The sequence below is a fragment of the Salvia splendens genome, chromosome 14 (genome assembly GCF_004379255.2).
Source record: "Salvia splendens isolate huo1 chromosome 14, SspV2, whole genome shotgun sequence".
Lineage (NCBI taxonomy): Eukaryota > Viridiplantae > Streptophyta > Magnoliopsida > Lamiales > Lamiaceae > Salvia > Salvia splendens.
This window is the reverse complement of record NC_056045.1, coordinates 10,233,548-10,247,748: the sequence shown is the minus strand read 5'-3', so window position 1 is coordinate 10,247,748 and position 14,201 is coordinate 10,233,548. Positions and strand designations below refer to the sequence as shown.

The window sequence follows — 14,201 nt, the reverse complement described above, 5'->3', positions numbered from 1 at the left end:
ATATGTATCTTCCATTCACCCATTTTCCTACACCAGCAAGTAACCAGGTACATAATGCAAAATACTTGACAAATAATGCTTCCCAGCACATCAATAATGTAAATTTAAGATTAACTAATGCGCACAAACCAGTCATGCAATTGCCCATCCATCCGTTAACCAGATATGTGGATTAATTCACAATGCAAGCCTAATTGATGTCGAACTACTGACGCAATTATACACTCAATCAACTTGTGTGGTTATCTGCGGCTTGTGTAGGTTGAGAGCGCGACAGACGACCTTGTTTAGTCATTGTAAATTTGTCGTAACAACAAGAAATAAGATACCCGAATCCATCATTTTAAACCCAAAAATGTCTGTTTTCGGATTCAGAGAAAACCCTGACCAAAACGACTACCATTTTTTTGATTTCGAAAGTCGCAACCAAGTCACTGTTAAAATCATTGATTTTCGTGTCTAAAAATTGATTAAATCGACTTCTAGTCGGGCTTTTTCAGACATACCTTGTCGACTCGGTGAACACGACGGCACCGGTGGTGGCAGTTAGGGTTCGATGTTTTGTGGAGGGTGGGTGACGGGATCTAGAAGAGTGATGGTAAATTTTGCGTCGGCTTCGGGCGGAGAAAACGATGACTGTTGATGGTAGTGGCGGCTAGGGTTTGATGTTTATTGGAAGATGGAGAGAAGGAAAGGCGGAAGAGTGGAGAAGAAGTTAGAGCGTCTGGAATGAGAGAGAATTAGTCGATGGAAGGGTTGATCAATAGCTTGCTTAAATTTCGGACCTTTCATATTATGGCGGTTTCATTTTTTGTGTCTTTACTAATTTACCCTTATAATGCACAGAATCCTCCTTATAATGCAACACGGGTTTAAAAAATAAGAGTCCATCCAGATTTAGAAGAATATTGAATCTAAGGGATGAATAAGATAATAAGGCTCCCCTATATATATATATATATATATATATATATATATATACTCCCTCCTTCCCAGCCTAAGTGAGACGTATTCCTTTTTGGTACGTCCCAACCTAAGTGAGACGTTTCCTTTTTGGCAACAATCAACTCACTCATCTCTCCTACTTTTTCCTCTCATCTCTCCTACTTTATCATCTCTCTTAATTTATTCTCTCTTTCTCTTTCTTACCTTTTTTCTTTCTTTCTCTTTCTTACTTTACCATCTCTCTTACTTTATTACTAATAATTTAATTCACTAAACACCACCACATAAATTATTGTGCAAAAGTAGAAACGTCTCGCTTAAGCCGGGACGGAGGGAGTATTATATTTGACTGTGAAAAAATATATAGTGAAGTGCAGCCCATACAGTCAATTTTTTCTATGTCCGCCCCTGAGGAGATGGAATATTAATTTTGATCAATGTATACAGTCTATGAGTTTTACTAGAAGTGCTTTTGATCACTGCCTTTAATTCAAAAATCTCCATTATGTGCCTACTTTTCTTCTTTTGTATGTTGATGACATGCTTATTATGAGTTTAGTTCGGTTGTTGTCAAAAGTGTTCAAGATATGTTGAGTACTAACTGTAATATGAAGGATCTAGGAGATGCTCAGAAAATTATGGGCATTGACATTGTTAGAAACATGAAGAAGAAGCTGACTCTTCACCAAGCCATCCAATGTTCCCTTGGCTGCACATTTCATTTTTAGCAAGGACCATTGTCAACTGGGTCGGGGCAGCTCGGCCCAGGCCTCGTATGGGCCGGCCCAGGGCCGGTCCACTAGTGAAACGAAGCGGGCTTGGGCTGCGCTCATTAGTTGAGATGAACTCCAATTGGGCCGTTTTGTAAACCCAGGCCAGGCCAGGCCCAGGACCATCTGATGCCCAGCCCAGGCCTAGGAACGGCCTAGGCCCAGGCTCATCTAAGGCCCACCTTCTATAATTAGTGTTTTTTAATGTAATTATGTGATTAATCACTAATAATAGTATATTTCTCTATTTATGCATGTCATTTTGTGCACGAGACATGTTAATTTTGTCTATATTATTCCATTTTTTTGGTGTCTCTGAATGGGCTCAAACAGTAATAGTTTAATATCAACATAAGTTTCCAACTAAATCATGATTGCAACATTCAATCTTGACTACATCTATTTTTTTTCTTATATTTTTTTATCTAAAAGGTAAAAAAGATGGTTATGAAGTTTAACTTTAAGAATATCACGTATTCAAACCTTAATATTTGATGAATAATTATAGAATTCTTTAAATTTGTTAGTGAGTTCATATACTTGTAGTTTTAAAAATACATCAACTCATGTGTCATCATCTATTAACAAAACTAACAATATTGATTAATCCTTTAGTTATACACTTTCTTTCAAATAGAATAAAGAACATAAAAAATATTATTAATACATGGTCAATAAATGAACTTAAACATATTATTTAAATTTAGATTTAGTTAATGAGATATAAATACAAGTTATATGTTTTATTTTGCATATAATACATTTAGGATATCTTTAAAATATATAAACAAAAAATTAAACAAAGCCCAGCCCAGCCCGGACCCACATGGCAAGTGTGCCTAGCCGGGCTTAGCAAAATTAGAAAAAGCCTGCCTCAGACATGGACCTGGGCCGGGCTAGCCCACTTGACAACTCTAATTGCACCCAGGCCCCGTCCACTTGACAAATCTAATTGCAAATTGTGTTTAGAGAATATAGAATAATGCTCGTTCATTTTCTTTTTAATGCAACCTACAATTTCTCTAAGCAAAACGTTCTCATTTTGGGCCGATGGCACAATAAATGGTCTTTACGAAAGTCTACCCATCTTAGTTTAATAATAATATAAGTATCATTCATTCAACACGTAGCTGAAGACGCCATATTGGTTAATGAAATTGATGCCATCGTTGGAGGTTACAACACCAAAAACTATAGGACAAATTCATAATGAAATTGATTCCATCGTTGGATCGGAGGCTACAACACCAAAAACTATAGGACAAATCCATAATTGTAGGTTGACATTGAGTTTGACATTTTTTTAATCTATTGACATCAAATCATTATATGTAATAGTCCAAATTATATTTTGAGGTTTGTAGAATATATGTAATTTGCATTTGATACATTCAATTAATACATCCAATGAATTTTTTTCTCTCTAATTAAATGATCTTTCCATTTAATACTTACATTCACTCCTTATTTCTTCAATTAATCAAATTAGGCTAAAAAAGATGTGATCTTATCGAGACAGAAGGAGTAATATTAGTAGCATATGATGTTGTCAATAAAGAATGTTTTGCAATATACTCCTCTACTCAAATGCATTGGGATGGATGAATGGTCAATGTAATTTTGACCCAACTTTTACTGTTATTGCCTATAATCAATCCACTATTATTTCATTATTTGTGATAAGGACCTCTTTGTTTCAGGATTCTGTTTATTCTTGGCGCTTTCCCCTTCCGCATAATTGTTGCAGCCACATTTCGAATCAATAATTTTGTTATATATCACTCCCTAATAACCCTTGCTCTATAACTCAGTAATCTAAACTTTATTTTCTTTTTCATTTTTCAATGGATTCATTGCTGAATCTTCAAGCTCTGCCGCCCACTATCGGCGCACCTGCGGTGGCTATCGGCGGAATCACTTTGTTTTTCATCAGAGAATATGTCAAGGATCAACTGAAGAAATCTTCCAGCTTCCCTCCTCCGCCAGGTGATCTCTCTCTCTCTTTCATTTCTTCTGCATTGAAAGTAAACTCTCCGATTCAATTGAAGATGCTTCTAATCGAGATATTTTCCTAGCTTCGTGGTGTTAATGTCGAATTATTTTGTTTGAATGTCATTTATCCATACTCCCTGCGTCCCAAGAAAAATGACCGTTTTCTTGGACGGCACGGAATTTTATATGGTTTAATTTTATGTGTTAAGTGAAGAGTGTAAAATAAAATAGAGATGAAATAAAGTAGAGATAAAGTATATCTGAGTCATCTTGGTTGGAACAAACCTAAAAGGAAAGTGAGTTTATCTTCGGTAGGACTTAAGGAGTATCATATAGCGATGTTGAAACCCTTTTTGCCTCGCATAGACTTGGTAAATATTAAATCTTGTTGTCGTTATAAGGGGTTTTGATGATCATCCCAACATAATAGGGAGTATTGTATAATTTGTATTGTACTACCTCCGTTCCATAAAAATAGGGATTTTGGGGACAGTACGGGTTTTAATGCGAAGTTAGTAAAGTGTGAGAGATGTAAAAAGGAAAGTGATTGAAGTATTGATAGTGGAGAATGAGGTTCACCTTATAGAAAGAAAAAACTTTCCAAAAATAGAAAAAGGGCTAATGTAATGGGACGAATCAAAATGGAAAAAGAATACTAGTACAATTTTTATGGAACCGGTGGAGTATAAAGGATGGGAGGTTTTGATGCAGAGGTACCAGGCTTACCAATAGTGGGAAATTTATTGCAACTAAAAGAGAAGAAGCCCCACAAGACTTTCACCAAATGGTCTCAAAAATATGGTCCAATATATTCTATAAGGGCAGGCTCCAACACCATGGTTGTGCTTAACTCTAATGATGTTGCCAAAGAGGTCAATTTCTTTCTCCTTTATTTCTATGTTCCCTTATATACATTCCTAATAATCTAAACATGATTTGTATGTCTTGCTTTAGGCTATGGTTACAAAGTACTCATCTATCTCAACTAGAAAGCTGTCAAATGCTTTGAAGATCCTCACTTCTGATAAAAGTATTGTTGCGATGAGTGATTACAACGAATTTTACAAGGCGGCCAAACGCCATTTGCTTACAAGTACACTTGGACCTAATGCTCAGGTTGGTTTTGTACCTCTTCTCGAGGCTGCATATATGTTATGGTAGAAACGGTTCGATCCTCTTATCTTGATTTCTCGAACCGACTAGAGATACATGAATCGGGATCCTGATGCATATAGATACAAATGGTCCAATGGGAGCAAGAATTTCCAAGAACATTTGGAACATTTCGTTTCTGAGCAGAAGAGCCATTTTCAAATAGTGTTTGATCAAATATGTATTAATAAATATTCGATTGATTGGTCTGAGGTTAACATTGAGCATGCTTCTTACTGTAGAAACGGCACCGTGTCCACAGGGATGTCATGATAAATAACATATGTGATCAGTTTCATGCTCATGCCAAACTGTATCCTTCTGAAGCAGTAGACTTCAGGAGGATATTTCAGTCTGAACTCTTCAGATTATCAATGAAACAGGTGAATCTGGCTGTTCTGTTTCGCCCTCTTCTTCAGCTTCACGTTATTGATAAAAATTCGAAAACATATCAAAGTCCCGTTGTTTGATTCGTAGGCGATTGGAGAAGATGTTGAATCCATTTACGTGGAGGAACTAGGCACTACCTTGGCAAGACAAGAGATGTTCAAGATTCTCGTAGTGGACCCTATGGAAGGTGCCATTGATGTTGACTGGAGGGATTTCTTCCCCTATCTCAAGTGGATTCCTAACCAACACTTCGAATACAAAATTCAGCAGATGCATTTCCGCAGGGAGGCGCTGATGAAGGCCTTGATTCAGCAGCAGAAAAAACGTATTGCTTCTGGCAAGGTAGTCCGAGATCTAGCTTTCTCGTTTGCCACATGTGTAGTTAAAAGTTTATTAACGGGTGATGTTAACAATATACGACACAACAGGAAATAAACTGTTATTTAGATCACCTGTTATCCGAAGCAGCAGACACATTATCGGAGCAGCAAATACTGATGCTTCTGTGGGAAGCCATCATTGAAGCATCCGACACGGTGTTGGTTACATCAGAATGGGCCATGTATGAACTTTCTAAAGATGCAAATAGACAGGTGATTTTTTGCTTGCTTCCTCTACTAATTTGTGTGTTGGTATTGACTAAAATATTGTTACTTCCAATAAAACAGAACTACTTGCTGTCAGAAATCCAAAATGCCTGCGGATTCGACCAACTCAGCGAGGAGGAGCTATGCAAACTTCCATACTTGGCCGCTGTTTTCCATGAAACACTGCGAAAGCACAGTCCTGTTCCAGTGGTCCCTCTGCGGTATGTACACGAAGAAACGCAGTTAGGAGGGTATAACATACCCGAAGGCAGCGAGGTTCGTCACTACTATGACACACAACCTAATGTTTTTTGTTATTCTTAGAGCTATACACACTAATCCAGGAACGCTGTCTTACAAACTGAGTTGTGATTCATCCTTTAATAGTCAATTGAATTTATGTTCATGTACAAGTTATGACGATTAATCTTTCTTGCAGATAGCTATAAACATATATGGATGTAACATGGACCAGAATGTGTGGGATAGTCCAGAAGAGTGGAGGCCGGAGAGGTTCGTCTCGGGTAAGGATGATACGACAGAGCTGCACAAGACAATGGCGTTTGGAGGGGGGAAGAGAGTCTGTGCTGGAGCTCTTCAAGCAATGACAATTTCGTGTATAGCAATTGGAAGATTGGTGCAAGAGTTCGAGTGGCGACTCAGAGAGGGAGAAGAAGCGAATGTCGACACTTTGGGTTTAACAACTCATAAGCTTCATCCTTTGCAAACCATTGTAAAGCCAAGACTCAGAGATCGAGTGAGTATCTCATAGATTCCGATGAACTCTGTTTGCAAACGATTTGGAAAAAAGTTTTCAAGTTAAGCGAACTCTTTTTGTGTTATTGCTTGTTTAGCGAACTCATAATTCATAATGAAAATTTATGAATTTTTGGGGTAATTTATATACTCCCTCCCTCCGTTCCAAAAGAATGTTCACTTGGGTTCGGCACAAGTTTTAATGCAAAATTGATAAAGTAACAATGGTAGAGAGAAAAATAATTAAAGTATTATTAATGGAGAATAGATCTTACATCATTACATAAAAAAAAATTTAAAATTAAAAAATATATATTCTTGTGGGATGGATTAAAAATGAAAGAATATATATTCTTTTAGGACGAATGAGTATTTTTTTTAATATAATAATCCCACTGTACATCCCGGCATTTACATAAGCAATGCGTTTCTTTTGACACGACATTTAAATATAGATCAAAATATATTGTTTAGACTTCTATTAGACATCAACTTATATGTTTTTTCTCACTTTGTCCATTACTTTTTTCACTGTTTCTTTTATCATCAACATTGTAGGGTATTTCTTAATAATAGAATATAAATGAAGAATACATTTCTACTAACATCCATATTTAAGAGTGGTGTATCTGTAAGTGTATGTGTTTTCCTGTTACAAATGTAAACCAATCATGCTCCCACTTCCCATGTACGAAACGTTGAGAAATCGCGTGATTGCAATTTCAGGGAACGAAACCCTTGATGGCGATGACTACAAGCTCACTTCTGATGGCAAGCTCATCTCAAGAAAATATAGGCTGCAGTTCCAAAACAAACAAGGGTAAATGGACGACCCACATGTAGAAAGCTCAGAGATAAAATAGGATATCATATCTATAACCAAGTGAACAAAGAAAGCATTATCCTTAGATTACTTCGATATGAGAAACGAAAGGGAAAGCAAATCTTTCTCCGGCCCCCTTCCCCCCAACTAAATGAATCAGTCCATCATCAATAGTGTTTGTACAATGCAATCATTCAGTATAATCTCTTTTCCTTCTTTCTAATTCTAGCAGACACACGTACACCATTTTCTAGTGTCAACTTTTTTGAGTTAATTCTGGTGGGATGGGATAGAAAGGGTGTATGGTCAGATCACAGATGAAATAAAGCGTTATCTAAAACCTTAGTCTTACTCGTGATTTCTACTCGATACAGATTTTTAAGAACATTATAAAATCAGCTATAAACCAACCAAAATTAACAGGCCAAAGATACTAGGGTCGAGATTTGATAAATTTGCATGAAAATGCTTATAGCAATACCTTGCAGACATGAAAGCCATCCCAACAAAAACAGCCTTTACTGCTCGTTTTTGTCCACTGTACTCAATTGCCAAAGGCAGCATTTCATGCAAGGTAAGAAAAGCCATCACTCCACCAACTTCAAGCAAAGCAATACAAATGCATCAACAAACATGTCACATCAGAAAGTCTTATCTTTTGTAGAAAAAGATTTAAAGAGTAAACCTGATGCAAGAAGGCCCTCAAGAATTTCAGGATTCAGGCTGCTGGGAAATAGATAAGCTGAAAATGATTAAAAGCAAGAAGCATATGACATCAGAAAGTCTTGACATTCTAAATTTATACCAAAAAATTAAAGTAGAGGTCAGACCTACAACAATTACACCAAGAGGTTCAGCAAAACCAGAAAGAGTAGCCAGCTTGAACGCCTGCCATTTGCTGATACATAGCAAGCACGGAATATTTAATAATATAACTTTCTCAAAAATAGCTAAACAGCTGTAAGTAAGTTAGATATGACAATAGTGCATAGTTATAGGCTCCTAAATGAGAATAGACACACATTGATATAGGTGAACTGCAATCCTACAGATCAAGATAACAAAGTGGCATGGATAAACAAACAACTTCAGGTTCTACTATTTGTTAATCTATAGATAAGCCCAAATTGTTTCACATACTAATTTACTGGGTTATATTCAAATAGTAACATGGTGGGCTTGTACCTCTTTGTGGCAAAATAAATAGGAAGTGCAACAGCAACACCCTGCACATAATATAAAAGGTTAAACAAGTTACAAGGCATTATCGTATGATCAATATATGCCAGACTTGAAGCTTAGTTCTAGACAGCATCATCATAATCAACTGCTCCTAGCAGTTAAAAACCAAATATGAAGATTGAAAGGAATGGAACCAAGCCCAATGCAAGCAATAAAGATATGTATATCATGCAAGATGGACCTACTAGAAGCATGGTAAGATACACAAATCAAGGAAGACATTATGTTTATTCTAGCTGGGATAAGAGACAAGTGGAAGAGTGATCTCCAACCATGGAATATCCTCTACTCATGTGTTATAATTATGGTCAAAATAGTCTTTTTGATATTCCTAAGTTATGCAAATGCATGTAGCAATCTAAAGAGTAGTTTTCAGCCATTAAATAGGCTTTTGCTTGTGTGTAAAAATCAAACTTGAATTTCATGTCCAATTGGCATTTGCCTCGTGAGTTGAATTCTCTTTGCAGAGATTTTCACTTGCTGAGGCACGTAACAAAACAATTGAGCAAGGTCTTGTGGTGCTCATGATGCCAAGGTTTTTGGTAGATTATAAAGTCAAAGGATCAAGGTTTCCAAGCTCTTAGAATGATCAAAGTGGATTGTAACTCTTACAGAGGGTTCTTGGATCATGAACATGGTATAAGAGATGGTGTCTGTAAAATATGATATAATATTCTTCTTTGTAATATAAAAATACTAAGGCTATACCAGATAAGTAAGAAAAAAGAATTCAAGCTCCCTAGATACAGAGTTTGAAACCAAGAAAGAAACCAATGGAGGAACTGGTGCAGAGCAAATAAGCTTTTATTTCAAGCTTATGTTTAAGGCTATCAATATTTGGTAACTTGCATACAGATACCAATTTAAATTTATGCTGCCAGCAGAGGTACTCACTGCAAATACTAAAACATTTAGGCATACACAAATAAAGCCGACGAAAAACATCTCAAGATATAGATATTCTAGAGGCTACATCACTAGTGGTGCAGCACATCCATTCAGGATATTTCACCTCAAAGCAGAAGGCACTGGGAAGATACCTCAGGAATATTGTGCAAGGAAATAGCTAGTGCCAAGTTCAAACCAACACGAAGACCCTGAGAGATAACAGAGAAATTGTAAACTGTAAGCAAGAGTATAAGGTCTTTCAAGATCAACATCCAACAATTCCTCATATTGATAGATTTAAAGGGCACAGAGGTAATATGAACCAAAGTCCAAAAACAAGCTAACATATTAATGAACAAAAGAACACTGCTCCAGAGATTTCAAAGGGCGCGGAGAAAACTTGAACCATAGAGAAACTGATATTGAACTGAATGAACAAACATGGTCCTATGGATATTTCTCCTGCCCAAGCATCTGGATGCCGACTAAAAATGGCCAAGGACCCAGACAGCTCAAAATAACCAAGGTCCTGAACAAGGTCCATCCACTTCTTAGCGGACAGGGACTATTTTATTTAATTTAGGGCATAACCCGATACTAATAACTATTACCTGAAAAAAATGACTCCAAACAAAGAGCAAACTATAAAAGAAACAAATAACTGCTTGCGCCATGTGGTTTCCCAGCTCTTTACTTTTTTCCCTGGGTCATCAGTTTTATCCACATGTGATACGATCCCACATCGGTTTCACACGAAAGTGTGGAATAGCATATAATAGGGAGTCAACCCTTTACCTTTGACCATGGTTTTGGGTTAAGTTAGGGCTTCCTATCTTATATGCTTATCAATTTGGTGCGGTGAACGTGGATCCGGATGTCCTACGGAAAGGGGCTACCCGTAGGTGTGACCAAGGGGTGCCACCGAAAAAAAACGTGGGCCCGAAAGGAAAAAGGGCCGTAAAGCGGATGGTGGGCCCGTGGCGTGTGCCGTCCGTGGACGTCCGGTTTAAAAGAGGGATGGATTGATACGATCCCACATCGGTTTCACACGAAAGTGTGGAATAGCATATAATAGGGAGTCAACCCTTTACCTTTGACCATGGTTTTGGGTTAAGTTAGGGCTTCCTATCTTATATGCGGCGTGTGCCGTCCGTGGACGTCCGGTTTAAAAGAGGGATGGATTGATACGATCCCACATCGGTTTCACACGAAAGTGTGGAATAGCATATAATAGGGAGTCAACCCTTTACCTTTGACCATGGTTTTGGGTTAAGTTAGGGCTTCCTATCTTATATGCTTATCAACATGAGATTTCAACATTTCTGATGAACTTCCATGGTTCCACCTTAACTCTCTATGCATGTTTTTCAGATTAAAAATGAAGAATGTTGTCCTTTTTGGAACTAAAATGGGTTTATCATAGTTTAGTTTATGTACCCAACTTTCAGCTTTTTCCAAAAATTATCTCCAACTCATGCTTTCAATACAAAACCCCCAGCTTCAAAATTTGTATCCCACTGTGCACACTATAGTGAACACAAATTGCTGCTTTGTAATAGAAAAAGCTACAATCACAGCATATTAAATATCTTATAAAACAATTCGTCACCTTCATTGATCCAAGGAACACTGCCATTCCCTCAGGAAAATTGTGCAAACTTATACCTGGAAAAAGAAAATTGGATCAAAGAGATTGCATCTTTAAGAGAAATTATAAATAATCAAATGAACCTAGCAGATAACTCTTCAACATAATAAAACCTAACAAGCATCAATACTGAATTTTTGATATTATAACCATACGATGACATGACAAAGGAAAAACAATAATAAGCTTACAGCTGTAATAGCTAAAGAGAAATATGTATATTTCTTGTAATGTTATTTATAATTAGTGTGGTGATATGATTATGAATGTCTAACTTAAACACTGATTGATAACAAAGTTGGCAGAAATGATGTCTTCAGGGAACCAAATAGCATATGGGAAAAGCATTACCAGATAGTACCCAAGTTTATGCAGTCCATGTTTTTTATAAGAAAATACAAATGAAGCCATTACAAAAGGGATGAAAAACCCAAAAGTCAAATTAACGGTCAACCAAACTGTTAACACAAATGTCTCAAATCTCTATTGATATCCAATGCACAAAAATCCCTCAAGATCACTGTATTTGATGCACACCAAGCACCTCTAAACTTATCTCTATCCCACACCTTCTTGATATCTTCTTTAGGCTCAAAGGTTCTCATTTTAATTTCTAACCACAATCCCCAAGAAAGGTCTGGTGTTAGTGACAGAATTGTGTAATCGAGACAAACAGAAACATAAAGAGACACAGATTTACATGCACCAACGCTGTGTTGGTTACGTCCACAGGTAGGAAAAGAGAACAGATTATATTCAAATTATTTTCGGATTACAGAGTTATGTGCCCTACTTCTATATAAATAGGCACACAGACGACAGTGAGACCCCCGTTTGTCTAGGAGCAAACAATAGCGATTCAAGGCATACTAACATCTGGAACCATGATCTCCTAATAAGTAATAACCATGACTTTTTAACAATCAAACTACAAAGTTAGACCAAAACAGATCTTAAACTTAACATGGCAAAATATAAGGTGTGCCTAACATTAGCTATAAAGATATGTCAATGTCGTGGTTGGAATTTTGTGTGGCTTGACAATGATTTTTAGGAGATTCAAAGCTCATTGGTGTAGATTGCTTCAGAGTTCAGATTTTATGTTTATGAACTTCAGGATCTCTCAAATTTACAAAGAAGGTAATCATGCAGCAGACAAGATGGCTGATCTTTGCTTTGATATATATTTAGGATGGTTTTCTTTTGGTCACTCTTCTATTGTTTCTCTTATTAATCGTGATATGAGTGTTTTTAGCTTTTGTTAATTTTTGTAGTAGTAGTTATTACAGTTCTGTTACGTGTTTGGGGGGGTTTATGGAAAACAACAAGTCCATCAACCACCGAAGGTTTTGACAATTTAGCATAAATAATGCAGCCAAATTGAGATTATTAAAGATGTACACATGATTGAAAAATCCAGAGAACTAGCTCACCTACAGCAGTGATGATTCCACTAAACAAGACTTGACGACGATGCTTCTTCATGATATCTTTGTTCCGTTCATCCCCATTTTTCTGTTTTAAGGCACAAAATGACTCTTCAAAAACAAATAATCAGATGATTCAGATCCAGTAGATAATTCAAGTCAGGTTGGTTGTCAATTATGACACATTTCAAAAAGAACCTTATTTTTCTCCTGATGCGGAACAGGTGCAAGCTTTGGTTCAGGGATGAAATTGGCGATCACCGCAAAGAAAATTACACCTGCAAAGAACTAAGAGGCCAATTTACCGGCAATCAAGGAGATTAGACAACAGACAGAAACAAGATTACTTTACAATGATTATATCATTATAGAGAGACCATACCCAGAGATTTCCCTTTAAGAAGCCAATGGAATTAATGGCATTATGAGCCAAGTCTAAGAAAGATATGCTCAACATCAGCCCAGCAGCAAAACCCTATCAAAGTACATCCCTCAAAATTACAAAACAAGCTCTTCCAACTAAAATCTATAAAGCAATCAGAACACAGGTGTCCATTAACATGTCGCGACTATAATTTTAACGACTGAATCTTAATATAAATCAATACTGTATCGCCTCATATTGTTGAGCTTACTTGTAAAAGGCCAAGCGTCTTTAGATTTGGAGTGTCACTAAGGACAACAAAGAGTGCTCCTGTTGAGAAACGAAACTGGTGAAGCATTAACTCTGTGTCACGGCTGATGCCAAACAATAGAAAACAAAGCTCATACACTTGAATGCAACAAATAGTCATAGAAACTCCATTTTAAACGGTGAATTGCAGGTTGAAACTAGAGATACATATGCGGAAAGAAGAAAAGGAAAGGTAATCCATATGCAGCGAATTATCCCCAAATTAATTAAATTTTAGGGCACAGAACATACAAATCCTTAGGTGAAGTCAACAAACTTCAAACAATTGTTCACTCACCAATGGAGGTGCTGAAACCACCCAGGAGGGAAAGTGCAAGCGCAACCAAAACCTGTGAATCCATTAAACCCATACTCCCCAAATACGCAGTTCAAGCTTGTCCAATTTTCAAACACAAATTCAAACAGGAAGGAGTAAGGGGTTGGTAAGGGCTACAGAAACTCGAATTTATGTATTGAAAAAGGGGGGGAAGGGAAGGGACAAAGAAATTCCTTGATTGGGGTTTAATCCTGAGTCATGAACTGCGAAGTAGTAAATGGGAAGGGAATACGTTGAGGTTAAGAAATGGATTGATTGTTTTGAAGGGTCAATCAAAGTGCGATGTTTTGGCACAAAAAAACTGATTATAGGTAGGAGTTGTGAGTCCGATAACTGATGAGTATTGGATACCAGATACATATATAGGGTTTATTTGATTAATCACTAATTAACGCGATTATATTAGGAATTTTGGGGAAGATCCATGAAAAAAAATCACAAAATGAGAAACTTTTTTGTTACAAAAATGGACAAAGGATGAAGTTGGGGACATAAAAGGATCGTTGCTGAGTCATGCACATGTCATTAACACAAAACGCAAGGTATTCAGCAGACAGCGTAGAATGACTCG

General features: G+C 36.9%; 2 protein-coding genes across 2 annotated transcripts; one reads left to right on the top strand and one right to left on the bottom strand.

Moving 5' to 3' along the window:
* Nucleotides 1-3,419: 3,419 nt before the first annotated feature.
* LOC121766036 (ent-kaurene oxidase) lies at nt 3,420-6,734 on the top strand. Its single transcript, XM_042162363.1, has 8 exons — nt 3,420-3,701; nt 4,419-4,579; nt 4,662-4,823; nt 5,102-5,242; nt 5,337-5,591; nt 5,678-5,842; nt 5,918-6,112; nt 6,276-6,734. Exons 1-8 carry the CDS (start codon nt 3,560-3,562, stop codon nt 6,606-6,608), a joined length of 1,554 nt encoding a protein of 517 aa, XP_042018297.1. The 5' UTR covers nt 3,420-3,559; the 3' UTR covers nt 6,609-6,734.
* Nucleotides 6,735-7,130: 396 nt separating this feature from the next.
* On the bottom strand, nt 7,131-14,102 carry LOC121766038 (zinc transporter ZTP29-like). The gene is made up of 12 exons (XM_042162366.1): nt 13,592-14,102; nt 13,256-13,314; nt 13,003-13,095; nt 12,819-12,908; nt 12,627-12,708; nt 11,155-11,210; nt 9,698-9,754; nt 8,601-8,641; nt 8,246-8,313; nt 8,101-8,157; nt 7,897-8,014; nt 7,131-7,389 (listed from the first exon to the last, which is right to left on the bottom strand). The coding sequence occupies exons 1-12, from the start codon at nt 13,662-13,664 to the stop codon at nt 7,344-7,346; spliced, it is 840 nt and encodes a 279-aa protein (XP_042018300.1). The 5' UTR covers nt 13,665-14,102; the 3' UTR covers nt 7,131-7,343.
* Nucleotides 14,103-14,201: the final 99 nt, after the last annotated feature.